The sequence below is a fragment of the Accipiter gentilis genome, chromosome 1 (genome assembly GCF_929443795.1).
Source record: "Accipiter gentilis chromosome 1, bAccGen1.1, whole genome shotgun sequence".
In the NCBI taxonomy this organism is placed as follows: Eukaryota; Metazoa; Chordata; class Aves; order Accipitriformes; family Accipitridae; genus Astur; species Astur gentilis.
In genome coordinates, this window is record NC_064880.1 from 47,382,343 (window position 1) to 47,409,339 (window position 26,997).

The window sequence follows — 26,997 nt, forward strand, 5'->3', positions numbered from 1 at the left end:
AGATGGGAAATGTTCCAAAATACGTATGTTTTTTTTTAAGGTCTAGAAGTATAAAAAACTGAGAACTTTTTGAAAACATTTAGGAACTACTCAGAGAAACTGTATTTAGAGCATTTAACAGCTGATCTCTGTCTTGAAAGGGTTTTATCTCCTGTATTCATTATCATGAATGAATATCTAAATATGACTTTTGGTTGCAAATTTGCAAGGTTAAAATAGTATTGAATTGCAAAAAGTCGTCTTAAGCTTTTCTTCGAAAAAGCAGTTTTACCTTGTGGTGACTTACTAATCAGCTGATGCCTTATTTAAGCCATAGAAAGGTGTAATATAAAGGCAGTGAGAGACTTTGGTAGATCAGCTGAAAATGGAATAGAATGATTTATTTTCATGTGATTGTTTTACAGGTTGAAAATTGGTGTCCTCGTTTACCTTGGAGAGCAAAAAATCCTAATGAAGAAACTGATCAAAAAACAGTGGTAAGAACAACATTAAAACATGAGAAATAATTCAGTAATTGTGATTCATGCAAAAGATCCTGGAACCCTGGGCCACATAAATGCTAATAAGACTAGAATTTACCATTTTTATTCCTCAGTTCCTTAAAACTGAAGGGAAGCATCCTTGGCTGTATATATGTAGCTCATCGTGTGTTTTCTCCAGTCATTGTACCGTGCTGCAGTCTTGGTTGTAGATTTCCATTAAAAAACATTTTTCTGTTTAAATATATGAAATATTGTACACAGATACTGAGAAGAATTGAAAATCCATAGACTGTTCACCAGTGTTGAGTGACCATGTGTGAAACTGTCCATTTTTATTGTCCCTTAAATCCGGGCCTTATATATAAAAATACCTTAATGGAAGAGGCTTATATACATTTCATTTTTTGTAGTAACATTTTGATTACTCCTAATTTTTTTCCTTTAAGAACTCTACAGCATGCAGAGTTGTTTCCAAACTATTGTAGCCTAATTACGTAGCACTTAGGTATTTTAAGATAATTTCTGGGCTGTATGTGAACATTGCTTACATAATTTAGACATAGGGTGTCTCATTTTGTAAGGCCAGTTGTTCTTAGATCAGTCTAGTTTTAAAACGAGTATTTCCTTTAAAATTTATACTCTAGTAATGTTTCTTCCTTCATGGTATAATAGGACAATTCCTTGTATTTGGAAGATTCATGATATACATGAATCTTCAGCATATTGTTCTGATTTTATATTGTGTGTTACAGGTACTTTAACCTCATTTTGAAGCACATGAACAAAAACATATTTTATATTGCAGAAAAAAATACATTGTGAAATATTGCAAACATATTCTGGGGCTACCAATACTACTAATAAAAATCACAGTAATTTATGTGGCTTAGAAATGTCTATTTAAAGATAAATATTTGAACTAAAACCTCAACTTTAGCATTCGGAGTGTCTCTTTTTTTGTTTTTTCTTTAATGAGGAATGTAAAGCACAGAGTTCACATTTGAGAAGATTTTTCACTTCTGGAAAGTACACTATTTGAAGAATAATTAATGTTTTTTAATGTTTTAATTGAAGGCCGAAATTCGTATCAACTTTGATAATCTCTACAAAATGATGTCAAGACATGAGGAATTCAGGTGGATGATGTTACGCATCAGACGAATGGCTGATACCTGGATTGAAGCAATTAAATCACTTGCAGAAAAACAAAATTTGGAGAAGAGGAAACGAAAAAAGGTAGATGAAAACATTTTTCAGTCCTGCCATTTGTAGTCATATAGGCTCTTTTAAGCTTCTTGTTCCAGAAGTAACTTCAGAGTGGAAATACCAAATATGTCTAAAGGGCATCGTATTTATACTTGTGCCTCATTTCAAGAAGTATTTCACTGTTTGAAATTACTGTTACATTGGGTATTTGCTTTGCAAATAGTTTTATATGCTTTCCACAAGTCAATCTTTGAGTAAGTTTTCTAACCTCTTTAATTTTGAATAGAGACTATGTAGAAGTTTCTAAAGGGAGAAACTGTTTATTTACTGCAAGCTGGTGACATTCGAGTGTTTCACATAGTCATAAAAACAGATATTGTACATGTTTTCTGACCAAAATTGAGACTTTAAATGGCGTATTTCTGTTTAAATTTGAGTAGACTTAAAGTTGACCACAACTTTGGATTGGATCAGTTTAGACCTCCTGTGATGACTTCAATTTAAAACCCATGAGATTCTTGAAGTGAAAAGTTCTATTTTATTTAATTACCTTTTTTTTAAAAAAAAAAAAAAAATATCAACAAGTTAAGGTAAAGGCAATAGTTGTAAACACAAAAATGGGTTTCCCTTCCTGTCTTGCTCTTACTGGAGGCAGTCCTGAGTGACAGCAGGCCACGCACAGTCATGTTTCTACCTGCTCTTAAGTGTGGCTGGCTGCAGCTCAGCTCCTTGCTTGAGATTCTGAGTTCTTGCATGAGGTCTAGGCTCCATGTTGTGGCTCTAATGTTTGTCACATAGCACAGTCCTTGAGTAGGCTCACCTTCTGTCGAGAGAAGCCCTTCTATTTCAAACAGCCCTCCAGCCTGTTTCACTGAAGAAATATAACATCTGAGAATACATAAACTCAAGAATAAACAGAAGTGGTACTGTACTGCACAGGCAGTTTTGATGGGATGCTCTAGTGCTTATTCTTTGCTTTTAAAAGTCCTTTGAAGTTGCTTTTCTAAAACATATGATGATTTCATTTTAATATGTCCAGTTCAATTCTGGGAGCTGCAGGAGATTAGAACAAAATGGGGTTATGAATGTTGCTTCTTTATAAAGAGTGAGGGAGAAGTTTTTTGGTGTTTGGAAGTTTTTATGCTTGGTATTGTATGTACCCACACTCAAATAATAGTCGCAGTATGTAGCAAAGTGTTTGGAACTGCACTTCTGTGCTTTTTTAGAAAGGCAAGCACAGATTTCAAGGAACTAGAGAGAAAACTCTCCTCCAGTGGCCATGGAGAGGTTCGGTTCGGAAAGCATCCTGTTACTCTTATGCAGTCTCTTAAGTTCTTAGTGGCTTGTTCACAACAGCATCCTTAACTATACTGTCTTGCATAAGCAAGTATATTGTACTTGAGAATATAAGTGGCTATTCAATCAAATGTAAGCCACAACTTGCTGTGCAGAATTACAGATTATTTTGTGTATAACACCAGTTTTGGGGGTTTGTTTAATTACTGATCTGGTGGCAGATAATAGTGCAAAACAACGCTCTTACAATTGCTGTTCTAGAGATCCATTGCAAAGTTAAATTATTAGGGTGGGAGTGTTGGATTTTTTTGTTTGATTTTTTTGGCCAGAATTCAATAGAAAGAAAAAACGCTGTGAGGTGTAATAGTTTCATGTTTAATGTCGATAACTCTAACATATGACTTTCCTTTCTAGATTCTTGTTCATCTGGGGCTTTTGACAAAAGAATCTGGATTCAAGATTGCAGAAAATGCGTTTAGCGGTGGCCCACTTGGTGAATTAGTCCAGTGGAGTGATTTAATTACATCTCTCTACTTACTGGGCCATGACATCAGGATTTCAGCTTCACTGGCAGAGCTCAAGGAGTAAGGAGATTACTTTCACTTTTGAAACTGGAATGAAAAAAAAGAATTGTAGACTCTTGAAGCTTCTATTAACAGTATATAATTTCTTGAAGCATAAAATGAAAGTGATAATTCACTAAACAGATGATAAGATTATTTTCATGAGCTAAGTGTATGTGCTGTGAAAAAGGTAATGTGTTTTCATTGTAGCTTCAGGCTCCTGAGACTTCAAAAATGAATGCTGTAAAATTCAAACTAAGCAGCTTATTCTTTAACATTCCAGGTGCTTTAACCAGCTGCAATAGGAAATGCTACAGACTAGCATAATTCTGTGTCCTCTTCTTCAGTTTCTGCTATTCTTCACTCAGTATCTCATTTTAAAATAAAAGTTTAAATCCTTTAAACACGTTATTTTTGATGTAGTTAATTGCTTATGTTAGGTCAAATTGCTACCTCACTTATTTTTTTCTTGCTTTGCATACTAGTTCAGCATTAGGCATAAAACATCTGTTTTAAGCTCAAACACGTACACTTTTTCTGTAGCTTTCATTTTTTTTATAACAAACATGACAGCATCATTTTATAGAGAGCTCTTATACTATAAAGCTGTCAATAGAAGTCAGAAAATATTTCTAATAATTTCAAAGCACACTATTTTTAAACATTCCAAACATATTACTCTCGTTTAAACTAGATGAGGTTTTTAGTGAAAATTAGTGCTTTACTGATGTATAAACATTACTTCAATAAAAGCTGAGCATCTTTAGCATTTGAATGTTCTTACATGGTTTCTGATTTGGAAAAGACAAGAGTAAAGCTTTTTTGGAAAGGGGTATTATTGGTATAAATATTATTACAGCATCTATTCAAGGTATTTGGAAAGTAATACTTTTCCATATTCCTTCTTTCTTTGTTTAGGATTATGAAGAAGGTTGTAGGTAACAGATCTGGCTGCCCTACCCAGGGGGATAAAGTTGTAGAACTCATTTACATTGATATTGTGGGACTCACTCAGTTTAAGAAAACCCTTGGTCCATCATGGGTACATTACCAGTAAGTGTAACGCTTATTTGACCTCTTAACTGCTTTGTGAAGGAGCTTTTGTTGCATAACACATGTCAAAATACTGAGGTGCGTACATTCACATGATTTTGAATTTATTTGAAAGTGAAAATGTTGTTCTCTGTTCTCTTAGGCAGAAAGGGGCTATTACCTGTTGTTGCATACCATCTTCGTACCCCCCAGCAAGTTTGGGATTCTTGGATTCAAACGTTTTTAATCTTAATGAATTACATTGTCTTGTTGAGTCGTTGTCTTTGTCTTTCTTTCCCTCCCTTCTTTACACACCCTCCCCCACCTTTTGTTCTGTAAATTAGTAGATAAGATGAGAGATTATTGGGTTTTGTTGTTTAGCTGGAATACCAAAGGCATGTTTTGCTTGTCAGTGTTTGTAGCTGTACTGGTTTAATGATTGTGGAGATTCATCTATTCTAATTGTATTGCCCAACAACCACAATGCAATTTTTTCTGTTCCATTCCTTAAGATGCTGGGCAGAGACTTGTCTTCAGAGGTAGGTCTAAACAATAAACTGTAGTTATTGTTGCTTCTGTAATCTATAAACATCTTTCCATTAGAAATGGAAGATGGCAGTCAGAACAAATTACTTTGTACAGCCTTCTTAGTGTCTGCAGCTTTAGAACCACATTTCTTTTTGCCAATAACTTTAAATTAGCAAGCCTCCCATGTGTTGTACGAATACATATCAGCATGAAATAAAACCAAATCTAAATTACTGACTTTGATTTTTCTATACCTAATCAAATTAGCTGTGTTTCATGATCCATAAAGTCCAGTAAATCCTCCTTGAAGGAAGGTATTGAAAGGTTTTCACTGCAGGCAGAAAAACTGTTTTCTTGCAGCCTCAGGATTTTCTAGAGCATTGGGTCTTTTCAGCATAATTTTAAATGAGAGCACTATGATCAACGTTGCAGATTAGATTACTCTTAATCTCTTTTTTTGAAGCAGAGGAGTAAATGGATATTCTGGTTTTTTGGAGCCTGCTAATAAAGATAATCCCATTTTCTACTGAGCTACAGTTGGTTGTCTGTCTGCCAGATGTAATTGTCACTAGGCAATCACATACAGTATTGTGGTCAGGATATAAAAGCATACTTATAAATTTAAAATGTTTCTTCCCTTTTTGCTTTCTATTTCCTATTTGGTATATTCTGTAATGACGATATGGAAATACACCATGACATTGAGATTATTAGATGAGCTCTTCAATTTTTCATGGTTATTTCATGTATCATTAAATCTTAAGTGTCAATCTGTTTTTCATTGATTCCTAATTTGTAGTAATGATGGACTTTTTCTGGTTTAGGAAAGTAGAATTTAATTCAACTCTAAATAAGTACCTTAGGTAGTATAGGAGGTTTTGTTAGACCTTTGAAGAAGAAAAAAATTACTTAATGCCTCTCTTCTACAATACTGGATGTCATGGGCTGGAAGGGGACCTCATCTAGTCCATAGCCTTGCTGAAAAGTAGATCGGATGTATTTGTCCTTCTCGAGAGATTTTTGCCTGATCTTTTACTGAAGACTGCAAAAGATGACCCAGCCATTGTTTTGTATTGGGAAGCTTTGGGAAGCTTTTCTTTAAAGTGTTTTTCTTGGCCTGATTTCTTGCAAACTGCCCGTAACTGCTTATTCTAAATGGTTCTGGGGAATAAATTACTTCCCCTCTCTGCTAGCCTCTAGAATATCTTAGATACTGCTTTTCCTTCAACTTGCTTGTCTTCAAAATAAATATAGGGGTTTGGATCATTACTTATAATTCAGGTTTCATAGACCTTTCATCAAACTTGTTGCATTTGTTGGGCATCTCTCTAATTACTTGATACTATTTCTCAAGTTCAGTGTACAAAACAGGGACCAGAGTCTAGCAAAGGCTACCAGAATTGGTTAGAGCAGAAGAATTAATTCATAGCTTCAGGCATGCTATCTCCTATTTGAGGATCCTCTTGCAATCTTTTTTTTTTTTCCTCAGCATCATGAATTACCTCATAAATTCTGTCATCAAAATATTAAGTTAAAACTACTAAGTCCAGTATAAAGCATAGTTATATGTTTTTAATTCATTCCAGTAAAATAAACATTATCACAAATAAAGCTGCCTTATAGCCCTTGTTCTTTACATTCTTTGCTTTCTTAGTTGTATTTAATGTCAGTAGGAATAATTTTTTGTCTTGAAAGAAGTGTTTTGCTTTGTGCCGTATAGTTTTTCAGCAGATATGTGCGGGTCGGTTCAGTCTGGTTTATGCAGACCGGACTCAAATGCAAATTAATTAGAACTTGTTTATTCACTTCAGATTGGAATAGAGTGGTGGAATAAACCTCTGACTTCAGAACAGTCTCTTGGTAAGAGTGCTGTATATAATCTTTGTGAGTGAACTTGAGCCCTGAGGAAATTTTTAGGTTTCTAGAACTAAAATCAGGTTTCTAGAACTGCAAGCTCACAAGAATGACCCTGCTGCTCTGAGGGTTGAGTATTTCTGAACAACTGAAATACTGTTCTGTACGTCTGAGATCTGTAGCACCAATGACTCTAGCAGATGCTTTATCTGCGGTATAATTGGTGCTGTAAATAGCATGAATATAGGAAAACAGATCTCCATTTTTGAGTGCACCTTATTTTCAAGCAGAATGCCTGGGCATGCTGTATTTTTCATTTCTGAAGTCTGGATATTTGAATGCAGTGTATGTGCAATAAAGCAACATAAAAATTAGTAGCTTAATACAGTTTGATGAGTGCAGCTCACTACATTTCTTAGGACCCGCATCCTCCATACGGCACGTAGGAATCTGGTATTTTTTTCATTTTTCTACAGTCTCTCTAGCAATGACTCATTCCCATATGCCAAAAATCCAGCTGGCTTTATTCTTGAAATAAATTAACATGACAGCTATCCTGAAAAAAGAGCAACATTCCTGCTTCTTACATGTTCTCTAGAATACATCTGTTTTAGGAGGGTTATTTTCTGATGAAGTTTTTGCATTTTAAATGCAAGTACTGAGTGGCCTGAAAGTTAATGAGTGTGTCTTCAAGGATTTCCATAGGCAGATAGGAGCTGCTCGTGATCTGAACTAGCTGGACATAAGCCAAAAACAGTATGGAGTCCATGTATCTGTGCTGGCATGTTGCTGTGCCTGAGCTCAGTGCACCTACAGAGCTTCCAAACCAGAACTGGTTGGGTTTTGACCAGCTTGCTCCCAGGAAGATGTCTGCAGCCACTGTCATACATGTACCCTTTATTTAACCGTTTATGCCGGCATAAACACTAGTTACTGACAGCAATGGGTGCTGCTGGACAGCATTGCTTGTTTAAACAAAGATGAAGTATGTGTAAGTAGAGAAAAATTATACCCTCAGGAGGGAGAAGGATATGAATAAATGTGTATAAATACTTCCACTAGAACAGCCCAGTTAAGATTGCGCTTGTGCCCAATATTTATGGAAAAATGCTCACTTTAAAAATGGTGATAATCCTGGGTTACTTTTGTCTGTTTGTTTTTTATAAGACCCAAAATTCTCACTTCTAATATGTTAGAAGAAAGAAGACTTTAATATGGATGTTTCTATAAGCAGTTTGCCACCCACCAATCCTCTTTTTAATTAGTCAGTGAATAGACTAATCAGTCCGACACCAATTCCAAGGCATGCTGTAATTCTCTGCAAATTCAGGGCTAAAGCTAGGTGACATTTTAGGAGGGAAGGGAGAATGGAGTAAAAATTGAAGTTAAAATCACACTAAATTAAGATTTTATTTAAAATATATCCCTGATTTTAAAAAAAAAATAAATACTGTTTTGCATTTTTTAAATTAATTATCTCACTTTAGAAATGCTAAAATATCGTATGCAAAAATCAAACTTTTCATTTTAAAATAGTTCAATTGAAAGAGATTTAAACCACTAAGTGAAACAAATGGAGAATATAGTACTTGGGAGACAATTGAGGCATTTGTACATATGTTAAAATACCAGTTCAGCATGACTGGCATAAATTACATTCACTTCTAAATTTTAAATCTTTACTTTACCAGTTCTTTTCTGCTGCATTTTAGGGATTAGGTTCACCACTTGAACCTTTGATCTCTCATACCATTTCTGCACACACTTGCACTTTCTGCTGTGATCTTTTTCTCTTTTCCAACTTATTTTATGCCCGAATGATATAAATATTTTTTGTTTTCCCTTCTTTCCGGTTTAGCTTAGTTTCTGTTGCATCACGTTTCCTGTCCTGCTTCAGAGACCCTGTGTGTATTGGACATGGTTACGCATATCCCCATGAACAATTAGTGCTACAGACCTTACATCTGAATACTGGAAAAAGAAAGGAAACAAAGCACTTTGAGATGATCACATGCGATGTAGTGCTCCTTACACATACACTTTGACAAACTCCAGTTATGTTGCAGTTTTTCAGTAGCATTCACCCGTTTTTCATTTCCCTGTACTCAAGTACCTGGCCAAAAGCTGTATATTTGATAAGAATTTTGTTTTAAGGCCTGCCAAGAAATAAGAGGGCTTTTATTACTGAATGATTCATCAGTGCAGAAGTTGTTTTGGTCCTGCTGGAGTATTTTGTATGATGCAGAGATAATTGCCACTGTTGTAAAATATTTTCATTGAGAACAGTTGACATAAAACACTGCACAGAAACTGATCTGTCAGCTCTGTTGTTTGGTGAATCATAATGCCTTGTATATTTTGACTTTCTTTTTGCTTGGAAGATCTCTGTGAAGATTAAAAAAGAAGGAAATTTTTTCTATTTGTACTTTCAAATACAAAGGTAGCATTTCATGTGAGAGTTTAAAAGTTGCTGGGTTTTTTTCTATTTGCCAATTTAATGGATACTTTAGAGAAAGGAGCAACATATAAGAAATATGTAAATGTATTTTGGGGACTAAATTCTTTCATCTTTTAAAGCTGAAAAATGCTTGGAGCTAAGTTCTTTCACTTTTTGGGGGCTAAATTCTTTCCCATTTTAAAGCCAAATCCTGGTGTTTTACTGAACAGAATGTGTATGGGGTTGGAGCATGGGAAATGTTGAAGACTGGGAAATATAACCATTTTTAATAGTAACTTTTGCAGCTGCCTCCTTTCTCTGCCACCCGTGAGGTTGTGTCTCCACCTTGGCATGTACAAGCCCAGTGATACAATGTGCAGTGATAAGAGTTCATGTCTTTATAATATAGTGGCACATGATGTAGGAACCCATCCTATATAACTTTTTTCTGAAAATTTTGTTGATTGGAGCCATATAATCTAATTCATTTGCAGTGGAGCCAATAGTCAGTATGATGGCCATAAAGATCCTGTCCAAGCCATATTAAAGGTTTGGCAGGCTGCATTTTGGAAACATAACTTCTAGAATCTGTATGCTAGAATGTGTGCTGTCTTCTTCATACTGAGACTTCTTCTGCCTTTCACGTACCATGGGCCCTTTTTTGTAAGGAGCCACTCGTAAATGAAGTAATTTTTTTTCAAGGAATTAATAGGAGCTTAAATAAAGGACTGAGTACAATTCTCTCATCCCAGACCCTTTGTAATACAATGCCAAGGTTTCTCTCAGTTGTAGACTGGTTGTTGCAGACATTTGACTTTTATATTGTTTCTTCAAAAGTGTGACAAAATATTTCATAAACAAATAAATAATCTGTCTGACTGCAAGTGTTCAGCAAATTAAACTGTCTTTACTGCTTCTTCAGTAGGTCTAATTGACCCAAATGTCAGAACCTGGAGAATAAATACAATTGTCTAAAGACAAAGTACTGTTCTGCTCTGACCTTCTTGGCACGTGGCCCTTGGCCGTTGCATTTGATTTTGTGGTAATGGGTGAGAACATTAGAAAAGAGATGAAGAATCCTTTCTTCTGCCTAAATTCTACTTCAGAGCCCCAGGAATGTAGGTGACCACAGTAGCATTCCCATAAGCTCTACTTGGATGTTAAAGCATAACTTCGTTCTGTAAGAACAAAGAAACCCAAAATAAGCTCCAGGGTTGCTATTTGAATGTCTGATATATCCTTGAATTTGCTGATCGTAATGTCTTTGTGAATGTAATATGAACAGAAATGTTTGAAATTAAAATGTACCTTCAGTTTATAAATCATCCACAGTTGCAAACAAAAACAAAACATACCTTCTTCATTATCATAACTTTGTATATATATACACACACATGCTTATATGTACATATGCATGTGTACCTATAGTAATTTATTTTTTTTCTTTTAGGTGTATGCTAAGAGTTCTGGATTCCTTTGGAACTGAACCAGAGTTTAACCATGCCCATTATGCCCAGTCTAAAGGCCACAAAACACCATGGGGAAAGTGGAACCTTAATCCACAGCAGTTCTATACAATGTTCCGTAAGTATCCCTGTGTTTTTGAAGAATTTGGAGCTTTAAAAAGGAATGCTGTCATTGACAAGAATTTTTGTATTATTAAAGACAAGTTCATGGTTTAATAAAATGCAACTGCTAAATGGGCAGAATGGTAAGTGTCAGTAAGTGTCTATGCAAAAGTTCTATCGTGCTTCTGTCCAGTAATCAGAAAATAACAATATCAACTTAATATAAATAATGATAGGGAACTTTAGTCTCAGGGTACCTGTGGAAGGTGGTGGTTGGCTTTTCCCTCAAGTGTCAGCAGGTTGCTTTTGTTAATTTTACCTTCTCAAATCCTGCTATGGAGTGCTAGGTTTTTGAGGAACTTGCTAGATTGCATTTTTACAAACTGCACTCTTGCATTTCATCATGTTAAACTGAAGTTTGTAACTATGTTAACTATGTTGTTGTATTTCTGCTTTTTTTTTTCCCCTCAACAACTGAGCAGCACAATTCCTTTGCTCTTTCTTTGCGTTCAGGATTAATAAGCTAACACTCAGCAAAAGTAATTTTTTGTCTCTACTTTTTTGTGGATTTCTCAAAATTTTCACCTAGCTTGTTTTCATGTTGTGAGCATCCTGAACTGATTCACATCTATTTGCCAGCAGCGTACAAAGCTATTGAAAAACAAGTAGTAGATTTCAGCATTGCTGTAGATCTTTGAAGCATTGTTAAATATCCTAAAAAAGAAAAAAAAAAAGAAACAGAACACAAAAAAAATATAAATTCTGTATAAATTGGGTCAGATTAAATGATTACCATGACCTGCTCTAGCCCTGGTCTGACTTTATGGCACTAGGTTCTAGAATCAAAGGATCTTTCTCTTGCATGTTGTAGTAGTAGTTCAAGTTCGTTACCTTTGAAAGGTGCAGAAAGATTCACTACTGCCAGCTAGCTTGAGGGTAAGTGCGACTTAGGAAAGAGGAAAGTGCATGCTGTTGTGTGCAGCAACTTCTCAGCCCAAGTATGTAACGAAACACTTGGTAGTGACCAGCCTGACCTCCAAAGTTTGGTGGTGGTCCCTTTCTGAGACTAAGGCCAGGGCATGCACTGCTCACTCTCATCAGACTTCATAGTCAAGTCTTTCAAACTTTCCTGCTTTTCATAGCTGAAGTATACATGCTGCTGTCTGGTTGACATGCTTTTGATTTCAGTTGCCCTGTAAAATTCTTGAGAGGCATATTTTGTCTGTCAACATTCGCTGTGCAAGTTTTTCCAGAGAAATATAAGTGAAGGTTGTTCAAAAGATAAAAGACTTCATTCACAGTTGTTTCAAAGCAAGTAACAAAATGCGTGGTGGGGAAATGTGACTTGGAAGTGGTTGCAGATTTTCTGTCTGGACATTAGTAAGTAGAGCTTGCTTCATATCCACATGATTTGCTAATATTTATTGGTTTATGCCCTAAATGGTAAAGGAGATGAAAGCTCAATTGTGCTGTATTTAAGTAGTCCAGCTGTTTGGAAATTCATGTGTGAGGTCCTGTTTAAGATAGCACCAAGAGTGATGATGCACTTGAGGAAAATGGTTGCATGAATATTTGTGCTACAGCTGCGTGCTCTCTGTGTACACTCCTCAGTCCGACTCCATGAAATACAGAATCATCATAGAATCATAGAATGGTTTGGGTTGGAAGGGACCTTAAAGATCATCTAGTTCCAACCCCCCTGCCATGGGCAGGGACACCTTCCACTAGACCAGGTTGCTCAAAGCCCCATCCAGCCTGGCTTGGAACTCTGCCAGAGATGGGGCAGCCACAGTCTCTCTGGGCAACCTGTTCACTGTCTCACCACCCTCACAGTGAAGAACTCCTTCCTTACATCTAATCTAGATCTACCCTCATTTAGTTTAAAAACATTATCCCTTGTCCTATCACTACATGCCCTTGGAAAAAGTCCCTCCCCAGCTTTCCTGTAGGCCCCCTTTAGATACTGGAAGGCTGCTATAAAGTGTCTCCCGAGCCTTCTCTTCTCCAGGCTGAACAACCCCAACTCTCTCAGCCTGTCTTCACAGGAGAGGTGCTCCAGCCACCTGATCACTCCGTGGCCCTCCTCTGGACTCCCTCCAACAGGTCCGTGTCCTTCTTATGTTGGGGGCCCCAGAGCTGAATGCAGTACTCCAGGTGGGGTCTCACGAGAGCGGAGTAGAGGGGGGGAATCACCTTCTGGTCACGCTTCTTTTGATGCAGCCCAGGATATGGTTGGCTTTCTGGCCTGCAAGCATGCATTGCCGGGTCACGTTGAGCTTCTCATCAACCAACAGCCCCAAGTCCTTCTCTGCAGGGCTGCTCTCAGTCCACTCATCGCCCAGCCTGTATTTGTGCTTGGGATTTGTTCTGGTTTCAGCTGGGATAGAGTTAATTGTCTTCCTAGTAGCTGTTACAGTGCTACATTTTGAGTTCAGTATGCGAAGAACGTTGATAACACTGATGTTTTCAGTTGTTGTTAAGTAGTGTTTAGTCTAAAGTCAAGGATTTTTCAGCTTCTCATGCCCAGCCAGCGAGAAAGCTGGAGGGGCACAAGAAGTTGGCACAGGACACAGCCAGGGCAGCTGACCCCAACTGGCCAACAAGGTATTCCAGACCATGGGACGTCATCTAGTATAGAAACTATGTGGAGTTGGGGCAGGGGGATCACGGCTCAGGGACTAGCTGGGTGTCGGTCGGCGGGTGGTGAGCAATTGCCCTGCGCATCATTTGTACATTCCAATCCTTTTATTATTACTGTTGTCATTTTACTAGTGTTATCATTATCATTATTAGTTTCTTTTTTGCTGTTCTATTAAACTGTGCTTATCTCAACCCATGAGTTTTACTTCTTTTCCTGATATTCTCCCCCATCCCACTGGGTGGGGGGGAGTGAGTGAGCGGCTGCGTGGTGCTTAGTTGCTGGCTGGGGTTAAACCATGACAGGATTGCAGAAGAAAGTAAATCTCCTCTATACAGAAGAACTCTGTTGTGGCGGTATAGACTACTGTTACAGTCTGTTGTTCAGAGCAAATCACTTCATAATGAATTTTCAGAAGAGTATGACTATATTGGAATTTCAATAAATAACTGATGTGTCTCAATAACCATTTCCAATTTTTAATACTGGAAATGACTGTGGGTTTTCTGTGGTAAACAGATTGCAAGCAAACTCATTCTGAAGCATGAGTGATTCCAGTGCTATAGATTATTCGAGGATTTTGCTTCTTTTTGTACCAGGTGCAGAAGAGTCAGCATGTTTTGTGATGTTTAAAGTTTAATTTTGGTTTTTTGTTTTCTGCTGCAGAGATAACACCATCTTTATGGAATTGTGATTAAAAGTGCATGTTAGGCATCAGTAAAGATTTCATGACAGACTGGAACCCTGGACAGCTTCCCAAGATCCCCAGACTCTATTATGTTTTGAGAACTCTGATTATAAGGGCAGAAAATTATTACTGAACAACAAGCAAGCCATATTCAAACTTGTGGCCTATTACCAAATGCTTGACTGTTCTCTGGGCTTTCCAGAAGCATGAGGGAGGGGGTCCCTCTTTTATGTTTTTTATTTAAATTGTTTTATGCAAAATAACAGCACTGGTACTTTTAAAACTGCCTGATCTTGCTTAAAAATCCATGTGAGTGCTTCCTGTCAGTGATGTTTGAGGCACTGAATTCTACCAGTTCTAAGTGCTGACTTTAACAAAGGTTTATTTTGCTTTTGAGTGTGTACTGCCTTGCCTCTCCTTTGAATGCAGTCTCTCATCCAAAAATATGAAAGGATGGAAAAATGCCCCTTTTCAGGCATATTTGCAACGTGCCATTTGCTGTGCTAAATTCTAAGAAGTCCTTGGGTCTAAGTGAGTGCCTAGCTGTTGCTGAGGCATTTTTTGTGAAAAAGAGTAATTGTCATTTGAAAGACTAAATGTAATGGCAGAGGGAAGTGTACACTGTGTATGGTTTCTCTGTTCTACTGCATTATCCAGTTGGCTGATTTTCAGGAATCAAAAAGCAAAACCTCATAATTGCAATAGAATAATTTTTTTTTTTCTTTTTAGAACTCTGACTATAGGTTTAGCATTGCCTGGGGTGTTGTCTTTGGGTTTGTTTTTTTTTGTTTGGGTTTTTTTAACTTTGCAAAACGCACTTAGTAAGAAGTTACCAGCTTGTGTGCCAGAATTTAAAAGGAAGGCTTATAGAGGAGATCATAGTGCTTATTGCAGCCTACTTCTATGTAAACTTGTGAGGCTATGACACCTTTTAGAGAGGCGCAAAAATCCCACATGTTGAAGTAATGTTTATATAGTCGGGATAGATTTTTACCTGAAACGTTGAATGTTGCAGTCCATCCCTGGAATTAAACACCCTGCCTACAAAAAGAAAAAAAACCCAAACAAACGAAACAGCAAAATACCTTAGTTTTAATGAGCCTATAGGTCTGTGTCTTTGTAGGACAAAAACAGTGGCTAGTATTGCTAGATATCACTGCTGGAAACAGACCAACAGAGGCTAAAAATAATACAGAAAACTAGGAGTAAATTGCATATCTGTTGTATGCACTTTTTTGTCTGGGTGTTGGATTAACGACAATTTTGCCAACTTCAGTTGTCACCTTTCAGTATTTTATGATAGATCTATCTGAGTGAATTAGGCAGTGAAATTTGTATTCTGATCTGTGTAGTGTGACTTTGTAGGCTCTTAATTAGCATGGATATGTAATATGCAGCGAGTTGAATGGTTGGAATTAGCTCTTCCAATATAGGAGGTGAACCCAAGAAATTTACTAAAATTTGTTTGTGACATTGGGCATTATATAGCTTTGTTAACAAGCATAAATCCAGGTGTTTTTTTAAATTGTTGGTATTGCATCTCTGAGATTGTCAAGCTGGATTTCTTCCGGTTCTGTTATCTCTAATAATAAAATAAAGCTCAGCACACAAAAAATCATTATCATTGGCCTCGGTCCAGCTACAAAATTTTTACTGTCAGAAACAAGCCAGAAAATAACTGCTTACTTTAGTAGACATATGCAGCAGGACTTAAATAATAAATATTCTCAATAATAAAGTAAGCAAATGTATCTCTCAGTATGAGTGTGAAGGAAGTGATCTGTTGAATAAGATGTTCCTTATACCTACTTTTCTGACAACATTCATGCTTTTCTAACATTAACTGATACTTGAAGAGGTTTTGAATATGCTCCATTTCTTACAGCTCACACTCCGGATAACAGCTTCCTTGGATTTGTGGTAGAGCAGCATCTGAATTCCAGTGACATTAAACACATTAATGACATCAAAAGGCAGAATCAATCTCTCGTTTATGGCAAAGTAGATAATTTCTGGAAGGTGAGTTTTCTATACTCATATACTTGAGCAAATTTATTTTTATCAATATAATAAAGCATAACTCTAAATATAAAAATATCCCTTCTCTAAATCTATTAAGTTCTTTTTCTGAAAATAAACATTTGTAATTAAGTTGAACATTTTGAAGTCTCTCTGCTGAGGAAACTTCTGTCTAGATTGATGTGGATCCTTTCCTATTGATATACACCTTTCTGATAGAATAAAAAAAAAAATTATAGTCTTGATATAATAATTTTGGAAAATGCAGAAGCTGTTAAAACTAATGGGAAATTGGATGTGTCAGAGGCTTTGTGAACTTCAATCAGTCATAAGCAAATGTGTCTTTCAGTCATTTCTTTTCTCATATCTGCAACCAAAAATGTGCTGCATTTTGAACTGGAAGTTGTGTTTCACTAAAGACCCTACAAGTGTTCAATCTCATTTTATCTCCCTGTAATAATATCAGAGTTTCTTAAATATTGCAATTACTCTGTTGTCTCCCATCTGCAGACAAGAGCTGCAGAATAACAACACTGGCGTTTGGTCATATTTTCACCAAGTTAGGGTATATTGTGCTGTTAAGCTCACAGTGGTCTCTGCTTTTTGTCCACTGTCCTTTTCTGGAGCGCCTTCATCCAGGCTGCCACACCTGGGAGAGTGTGTGTCTCATTCAGTTTTCAAGTTTACTAATAACTGGATTTCTTCCAAGTTATTAGGAAGAGATAGCTAATAGCTCTAGCTCTGTGTGCCTATATACTCTATGCCTTCCCCCGCTGCCTAGAAAGACCTTATTTCAAGCCTTTTGTCAACTGAAAAAGGAACTGATCAGTACGTGCTATGCCATACATGGGACCAAACAGTATGACAGTGTGAGAGCACCCATGTCTCACATTTTCTTTGCTTTTCTCTTCCTTCGCATGTGAATATCAGTCTTGCACAGTTTTCTGAACCACAGAAGCAACATTTATTCTGATAACTGTATTTTGCAGAATAAATTCTTGAAAAATGACAGCTACGAGTAAACGGTCCCTCTGTGAGACAAAACAAAACAAAAACTTAAGAGAAATGGGAGGATGTTGCCAGTGGTAGCAAAAAGGTAGAGCTGAATACTGCTTGGCTACTGTGCTGAGAAAAATACGTATATTAGCTGTGCATATTCAATTGTGATCTCTCAGGTTTATATTTGGGCTTATTGCATTAAGCTATGTAATCTGTGTCTTAAAATATTGCTTTGCATTGTAGTAAATACTGTGACAGTTACTCTATTTGGCTCATGGTACAGAATGATTTAGTATGCCCCCGTCTGCAGTCTCTTCTGTCTGCAGAATGTTGGAGCAGAGCTGGGATCCTTTCATTCAGAGCTGGGATCCTTTTCTAGCTGAGGCTCTTGTACTTTTAGTTCTTGATCTGATTATCAGTCTCTTAGGAACAGCTGCATGTAATAATCATCTATACTTCCTGACCTGATTTGTAGTGCATATCAGCAGAACAACCTGTTGAATACTAGCTGGATTTAGGGAACAAGATAGTTGCTTAGTCACTAGGGGTTTTTTCACTGACATATATATCTTTCTCAGTTTATTCAGTCTGCATGAATTTAGAAATATGTATTAATAGCTTATATGCCCAGAGGGGAGATTTGTGATTGCCTAGTCTGAGATTCTGTATGACACACAGGATATTCATGGGCTGATTAAGACAAAAACATGGCCTTTTGGAAAAGAACATCCAATCTTGATTTTTAAATAGCACACGATGGAAACACTACTATTTCCTCTGGTAAAATCCTCAAATAATTGCCTTCTCCCTTAAGACTTTGCATTATTTCTGGTACAGATTTCCAAATGGTAATTTCCAGTCTTAGTAGCAGTTATAGACTTTGTCTACTGGACTGATGATGTTTCTGTTATTTTTCCCTGTAGGAATATATAGGTTGAGGTCAAAGTAACCCATAGTTGTCTTTTGAAAAGCCTCTATGTGCTGAACCACTAAGAGCTTTGTACTTTCTAATCCTTAAGTGTTCTCACGTGTCTGTTTTCTCTGAACCTTTTCAAGATTATTCACATTCCTCTTGAAATGTGAATGTTAGCAAAGGGCACATGGGCCATACCAGCACCAAATCAAAAAGAAATACTATATGCATTGTTAGGTATATCCCCTTTTCACCATCAGGAACTTGTGTTTAGACAAGTTCTCAGCCAAGGCCCTTGTATCTTTTTTTAAAACTGCTGCTTTTCAAGTCACTGCTCTGTTTCTGTCAGTATTGCCTGTCTTGTTTCTTCCAAGATGTATGACTTAATACCTGGCCATATTAAAATGCTCACTTTATGCTTGTAACGTCAAGCACATTAAAACTGTAACTTGCAGATTATAACTGCAGTCATGCCCATATGCAGTGGTACATAAAATGCAATCATCGCAGATAGGCTTTGAATTGGTGACAGTGTGGGCTGTCTTATCTGGAGTGATAAAATCCAATTCTTGTGATCCACAGAAAGCCTGAACTAATCTTGTGTCTGTGTAATTTGCTTATTTCATGTTTCCTTCGTTCTCCCTGTTCAGTGCTCTTTTCATCTGCCACCATGGCTTGTATGGAACCAGATTAATCTATTTATCCCGCTCCTTTTCTTTATATTGAACATGGCCAATTAATGAAAAGTGTAATCTCCACAGAATACATGTGTCACTGCTGGGCCTGATCAGTCATTAGAGAAGCACAGCGTGGAGGAGAGAGTGTTCCAGTCCCCAGAACTGCTATAGGGGAATGGCAGTTGCAAATAAATTGTTTAATTTTAAACCAAACAGGTTGAAGTGGAACTGAGGTGTGCACAGGACCTTTTTTGCCTGGGGGTGGGACTAGAATAGCTAACTGCCATCACGGTTTTATATAGCTGTGGACATGGGTTCTTTTCTGCATCTGGCTAGGCCTCTGAAAAAAAATAAATAAATGCCAAATTACTTGTCATTTCATCTTTGCTAGAAATCCCCATATTCCCAGCTCTGCTGCATGGCTGGGCAGAGTTGGTGACACTAGCTCAGAGCACATGCTTAAACTGTGTGCGCTCACCACGTTATTGTAGCTAGACAGTTATGGATTTCTTACAATGTTCTGTCTTCCCACATTGTTCAATGGGGCTAAACTCTGGTATGAACATGATGAGTAACAGGGGGAGAAATACAGTGATGAATTCTGTCGGCTCTGCTGGATTCAGAAAAAAATGTCAGCCCATGCCTGAGACCAGTGGCATTCATCCCATATTACAGTGGGCGAGTCTGGGTAAGTCTTGCTGGAGGTCAGGAAAGATGTAAGCTGCAGAGACTGTAAGATACATCTTGTTTACTTCCCTCTGATAACTAAATCAGTCTTAAGTGGGTTGAGGATTACAAATAGGATATTGTAAAGAATTTTGCTACGTTTCTAAAGGTTATTCTTAGAAGTAAGCTATCAAGGGCAACATTTGCCAAGTTCTGGATGTTTGTTGAAATCAAAGATTTGGGGTTTTGTCTGGGATTTCTGGCAGTACTAAGGAGTAAAGAGAGTCCTGTCTCTGCCTAAGTGAAAAAGAAGGAATGAATAAAATGTGAGTAAAACCCATAATGCTCTCCATTATCAAAATTGGCTTTAATTACAGTACATTTCAATTAAAAGGGAATTTTTGAAGCCTTTCATGTCGTCTTAGTTCCTGTTTTGGTCTAAGTCTTTTCTTTGTTCTTCTTCCTGCAACTTCCTGTCATGCTATTCCAATACTTCTACCCTTAATCATAAGAAGAAAAAAGAGTTGAGATTCATTTTACACTATTTGCTATTTCTTTTTTTTTTGTGGGGTTCTATGAGAGAAATCAGAATTTTGCTTGTTTCAGAAAATGGCCATCGATGCATAACATACAATTGTATGATGATTGCTTTAGTAGATTTCATTATAGTGTATTGGAGTTGTCTTAAAAATATTTATATATTTAAAGGCAAAATACTGTGTGAGTTTGTTACTAATACTGTTTGACAAGATGGGCGTTCTTCTTAAACGTATACTGTCTGCATAACAAGTTTTGAAGATTTGGAGATGGTAAATGGTTACATTTACCTTGTTCTCAATAGGAAAGTACATGACCAAGGCTGTTCTTACTAACGTCTCCCCTTTATAGCTCCATGTGACATATGTAATTTCCCCATTGTATGCCCTCTTGCATGAAGTGGGAGGAAGAAAATGAGAAGTCAGAGAGGAAAAATAATACTTCTAGGAATAGTTCTGTTATGAGCAGAGATCAGTGTCTTGCTGCTGGCAGCATTGCCTTTTCCCTTCCTTCTGATTGGTTTTTGTGCTTCATATTTAGCAACAAACCTTGGGTGAACATTTCATATAAACTGCATTGTGGCTTAGCTAGGACTTGACATTTTGGCAAATAAGCACCCAGATGTTAGGACTTCGAGACTTAATGGTATGCATTTAGGATATATACAACGATCTGTGCCAGTACTTGCTTTTCTGAGTTACATTTGTCAAGCTTTATAAAAGATTGTCTTCTGAATTTTTCAATGTAAGAAAGTGAGACTGGGTATATGGTCTGTTTTACATACATTTTACAGTTTGAACTTTCAACCCATAAACCAGTTTAGGGCTCTGAATCAAGCTATTCTGTAATGTAGTTGGCCTGTAGCTCTGCATAGGTGATGCTTCATTTCATTTGGTGCTGAATTTCTGGTGTTCTGTGGGGGTACATAAATGGTCTAAAACTGCAAAATACTGTGATTGCCTCGGACTGCCAAAACTGATGGTAAAGCAGAGTTGTTAGTTACTGCCATCTACTACATGAAGAAAACTAAAAGCAGAGTTTAGTTCTTAATGCATTGTTTTTCTACCCTGTATTTTTGTAGCTTTTATACTTATATTTTTCACTTACCAAACTTAAAATTTCAGCCCTTCAGACTGTATCTTCTTGTCAACGTTGACATAGGGAAAGACTTATCAGGCAGTTGTCATTTGATTTCTTTGATGAGAAAAGCCTTATCATGATGCTTTTTAAAAGTAGGTGGAAATAATCGATGAATAGTAATAACAGTTCTGCAGTCAATGATCAATAAACAGTACTTTCCTGAGTGTCATGTTTAGTTTAGCTGCTGAAAAAGTTTCAGAAAAGATTTTTATGACTGTTACTTACCGTTAACACTTCCATTTTGATTCTGAGAAATAATTTGGGGGTTTCTTGATATTGTTATCTTTCATGCTTAAAGTCTAGATTTGCAGTATGGACAGCAGACATGGGTGAATAGCGCAGTCTGATACAAACTCTGCAGAGAATGTTGATTTTGCATTACTAGCCAGCAGCCCGTGATCTTTTCTCTTTGAATTCATTTTGGAAAAAGTAAAAATCTGGAGTTTACTGTGTAATTATTTAAGATAAAAGAATATTTATATCTGCAGCCAAGCAAGCAAACTCAGCAAGTGGATTAACAGTTGAAGGAGTGTTGATATTTTGTTTGCAAATCACATTTCTTGATTTATTTACTTATAGACTTTCTATTTATAAATGCCATATTTATGCTCTGTCATTTTCTAATTCAAAGTTTTTAATGTTTAGAATTGAATTATGTGTCTTGATTATTTTTGTGAAGTGCCTTATTACAATATTTACTTTTATGATCCAAAATAACACTTTTCTACAAGGAATGTGAAAATTCAGGACTACTTAAATGGGAAAGGAGACATGTTAGTGAGATTTGTGTAAGGTATGAGGTGCTAATGGTATTTTTATGGTACTTTATAGATTATTATGAAAGCAGTTGCTTTTGACTCAAAGTGAATAGGGAATAAAGGAGTGATTTGTGGATTGTGCTTTCTGAGTATTTGGTTGGGCTTTTTTGTTTGTTTCCTTCAGAAAGAAAGACTTCTTGAAAAATTAAAAAAAAATTGTTTTATGTACAGGGAACAAAGGGAAGATGGTGTTCTCGGTTCCGATTGTTCTGTAAAATTTCATTTGATTAAAAGAAAGAGGGTTGCCCTTTGGGGGATGAAAGATTTTTCTCAGCTTGTGCGTGGGGGATTTTTTCATGGTTTTACTCTTGTGATTTGAAAACTAATTCATAAAATTTTTACATATTGATCCCTTTGCTTACGCCTTTCTAGCGATAAGGTTTCCTTTGTGAGGAGAAATAATTTCTATAGACTATAGCGCAGTCTACAGTACTTACCCTGTCTTGTAGAGGTGGAAAGCCAGTGACACCATTTAAAAGTCCATTATTTTTCTAAATATTATGGATGGAAGAATTGACGCTGTTTGGGATACTGTGTGTTTTATTTGTGGTTTTAGATTCTGAATCGGGAAAGAAGTCAGTCATATGGTTAAGTAATATTCCCAATTAAGGTTATGAATAGCTAATGTTTTGTTCGCACTTGCAGAGATGCTTAAAACATGCTGATTTTATCGCTGCTTTTGCGTTGTCTTCCTAAATTGTATAGATTGGTTATATATTAATTTTAAATGTAATTTTTATGTCTGCTCAGATAATTTGAATGTATGAGTAATATTTATTACATGTTTTTATAAATCTAAGTTTTTAAGTGAAAACACTCCCTCTGCCCCCCAAAAATACTACTGTAAATACAGCATGGCAGCCTGTTCTTTTCATCCTGTCTTGGTATACTCCTTTTTTTTAAATCCTGTATTCCCTGTTTTGTAGTCATCAAGTGCTGGTATTTATACAGAGGACAGCACATGGATATAGTAGGAGGATTCACTTTGTTATTAACAAGAGGATTTGGGGAATACTTTGGGCTAAATTCAAGGTCCATTGTATGTATGAAAGATTGTTTCCAGGAGAATTTAAGCAACAAACTTCACAGATGCTTTTCAGAATCCCACTAGAGCTTTACTGGCATCACATATAAACAGGAGACGTGAAAATATTACATTTCTTTTGGTCCATTTTATATTAATCTTTGAAAATTAGCTGATGAAGATAATAAGATGGCAGCAAGGTCAGTTCAGATCAAAGATTTATCTAGTCCAGTATTCTAACTCCAAAAATAGGCAAAACTTGATGTGTAAGGAAGAATATGAAATCAGGCATGTTTCACAGCCACCAGAGACAAGTGGTTCATGAACCTCTTGGGCCAAAAGTTGTGTGTCTCTGTTCAATAATGATTCATGGATTTTTTTCTTCCATAATGGCTTTTTGAACCGATGTAAAATCTTCAACAGTCCTACAGGCAATAATGTAGTTCTTAAAGAACCATTAGAAAGATTGTAAAGACTAAATAATTTCAGTGTCAAATATTTTATTTTAAAGCAGCTAAATATTCTGTTACAGCTTTGTAAAATTTTCGTTGAAGTTGTTAAAATAAGTGCAATTTTAGGTAATCCTGGTTTTCTTCTTTAGCTGCTTGCTTCTCAAATTTTTCTTGAGTTAGAGTGCAATCATGTCATCAGTTTGCGTGATGTGAGCCAATAAAATCTGAGTCAAGTGCGTTAGTGTTCTTACTGTAGCCAGATCATGTCAGTAGTATCTGTGCTTCATTGCTTCTGTTCCCATTCAGAACACTAAAGCCTATCTTGTAGGCTCTGTTTGTACTGGAAGCCAGGTAGGCAGGGTTAAGGTGTGCCTCAAGCGACAGACCACTGCTGCATTCTGGTAGCGAGGCCAGGCTACTCCATTTATATTTCCCCTGCACATTTGCAAAGAAAAAGTTCTACAACTGATTTTCTCTTAACAAAGTATATGAGCTTCTCAACAGTTTCTAATTATGCTACTTTACATATAATTGGAGGAATATATTTTCCAGAGTAATTAAAATTTGAAGTAAAAGGAAAAATAAAAATGGAGCAAGCTTTTTGTTTCTTAAATAGTTTGTCTTAATTAACAATAACAGCAACCACATCAAACAAGAAAGCACATTTGTCTGCATTTGTTGTCTTGTTTTATATAATACGTAGCCCAGGACATTGATTGGCACAGCCTTGGCATAGCTACCAGAACAGGGCGATTTAATAATGAGGCAGGCAATCTATTTCGTCACAAACAGTATTACCAGTAGAGTAAGCTAAACTAGAAGCCAGTTGTTATGTGACATTAAATATCCTGTGTATTTGAATGTATACCAACAATTAATTTAGCAAGGAAGTTTTAAGAAGTGATAGTGTTTATTCACCTAGGCCTGATACCTTATTGCTCCTCCAAGATTTGGAAAGACAGGATTTTCACCAGTCTATTTGCCCTTGGAATGAACTTCAGTAAAATTGTTGGCCAGCTTTCACACAGGGCTGTGGAGGAACAGTGTACAGAATTTACATGACAAAAATAGCGAGTGAAAGTAGAATTCTTAAAAACTTTCTTGCTGCCAAGAAGTACAGAAACTTGTTGCCTGATTTTGGAGCTATTACTAAGACTATGTGCAAATACTGAGGGAAAGTCTCTCTAATCTGTACTGGATACTGGCCGTAAATACAGTCTACAGCGAACTGCTTTTGGAATGCTAGTAGTTTTTAAAACTCAAAAAACATATGGCATTGAAAATTAAAGTAATTCTTGTTTGCAAACTAGGATGGTGTACTATTTTTTTTTAATATATATATATATTTATTTCTTTTTAATGCAACACTAAAGCCATTACTCTGGGTTTTTTTCCAAAATGCCTTTAAAACTTTACGTAAGTGGAATTGTTGTAGGTATCTCACGGGACTAAGAAACTAGGTATTTAGATAAAGTTGTGTATTCAGTTATTCAGTTGGCAGGAGTGCATCTTACTAAGGTGAGATTCACCCTTTTCACAACGAAGGTAAACAATAACCAATTATTTCGCATCTCTGACAAAAACAGAGTGAAGATTTGATATTTCAGAACGAGTTTTTTAGTATTTTTAGGCCAAGTATTGTTTAGGCATGCTGAGATTACAGCTATCTGATGGTGACCTGTTTTTTGACCAATTAGAAGTTAATGTGACCTTGGTATTGATTTATTTATACCTATACTGTGAATAAAAAAGCTGCAGTTTTCTTCCAATCTAGTAGAAAACATAACTAATAAAAACATAACTAGAAAACATAAACTAATAACTAATGAAAGACCAAATATTATAGAAATCCTATAAGAATGTGTGAACTTCTCTTTCTGGCTTTTGTGATACAGGAGATAAAAAACTAGCTCTGAACACTCCTGCTTGAAATGTGTAAAGACTGAAAATATTTTATTGTCGCTATTACAGGATAAGAAGGCTTATCTGGATATCATCCACACCTATATGGAAGTTCATGGAACTGTTCACGGGACAAGCACCATTTATATTCCCAGCTACGTAAAAAACCATGGAATACTCAGTGGGCGGGATTTGCAGTTTCTACTGAGAGAAACGAAAGTAAGTTTATCAAGAGGGAATAGTGGCAAAAATAGCTACAGATAGACAGTATCTGAAGTGCACGCATTTCACCTCCTACGAATGAGCTCCTAATTTAAAAGCATTGGAAAAATAAATGATCAAATGTAAAGGAGCGTAAGTTGTCTTCTGTGTGCTAAGAATATATTTTTCATCATGTCCATATTTTGTGGATTGACAGCTATTATTAGAAAATTGGGTCGACAACCTACATTCACAGACACATTTAACAACCAGCTTGAGAAACATGGATGAATGCTTTTTTCGTTTTCTTAATGTGATATTCAGCTCAAGGAAATTATCAGCTGAGAATGTGCTTTGTTTTACATGCCTGATGTGAAAGTTAGGTAAAATCTGAAAGCTGTACAGTAGGCATGCTTGCTCTGCCCTACCGGTGACTTTAACCTAGAGTGACCCTGCTCTCTGGGGGAGAAAAGAAGAAAAGCAAGCACTTCATTTGCCATTCAGTTCCTTCCTCTACTTCAGTTGTGCAGAGAGAGAGAGCAAAAGAGTGTGCTTTTTGTGGTGTGCTTTGCCTGTGGCCCCATAGTTAAGGGAACTCAAGATAAGGGACAGTATATTGAAATAAATAAACTTTTGTCCCCATAGTTAGAATGCTTTGTGGAGTTTTCTGTGCCATTCCCATAATCTTTGTGGCACTTTATAACATTAAAACACTTTAGTAGATTACATTTAAATAGGATGTTTAACTTTCAGTTGGTGAAAGAAGTGGTTTGTGTGTTTAAAATTAGCAAAATGCGTGGAACTGCACCACTTACTCCCCATTGTTGATAGTTTCTTGCTGTGCAGTTCTACAGAAGAATCTATTAAAAAAAAAAAAAGAAAAAAAAGCAAGCACCTCCTCGTCTTCCCACACGACTGCAGAGATCTCCTTTTTGAAATATTTGGGAAAATGATGGTAATTTGACGTCTCTGTGTGACAGCTGTTGGCAAATTATGACTTTTTAAAGACAACCACTGTGTGTATGTACTTGATGCATACAGATACACATAATGTTGCAGATTAAAAAGTCAACATTTACTTTTGTCATAGATAATACTGAGATTACACAGCTTGTCTGTGTGGAGTATGAAATCACTGTGTTAATCATAGTACTAACGTGGGAAGAATATTGACATTGAAATAACCCCAAGCACAAACAGTGACTTTCTTCTGAAAAAAAAAAAAAAAAAAAAAAGTGCTCTATTCACTGGAATAGTAACAGAAGCTAATGGACTTCCTATAGAATTGCTGAAGTCCTTATAATTTACAAAATACAGTTCATAATAATAGTTATGTTTGACTAAGTCTTCCTCTGAT

At 36.5% G+C, this 26,997-nt stretch overlaps 1 protein-coding gene across 3 annotated transcripts in view; it reads left to right on the plus strand.

Moving 5' to 3' along the window:
- MGAT5 (alpha-1,6-mannosylglycoprotein 6-beta-N-acetylglucosaminyltransferase) overlaps positions 1-26,997 on the plus strand; it is a 135,717-nt gene that overhangs the window by 83,730 nt on the left and 24,990 nt on the right. For all 3 annotated transcript variants that reach the window (XM_049803154.1, XM_049803163.1, XM_049803147.1), the window contains 7 exons: positions 405-476; positions 1,557-1,718; positions 3,399-3,568; positions 4,466-4,600; positions 10,849-10,982; positions 16,178-16,311; positions 25,509-25,658. In XM_049803154.1, the coding sequence (XP_049659111.1) occupies positions 405-476; positions 1,557-1,718; positions 3,399-3,568; positions 4,466-4,600; positions 10,849-10,982; positions 16,178-16,311; positions 25,509-25,658 (957 nt within the window). The remainder of the gene's footprint in view (positions 1-404; positions 477-1,556; positions 1,719-3,398; positions 3,569-4,465; positions 4,601-10,848; positions 10,983-16,177; positions 16,312-25,508; positions 25,659-26,997) is intronic.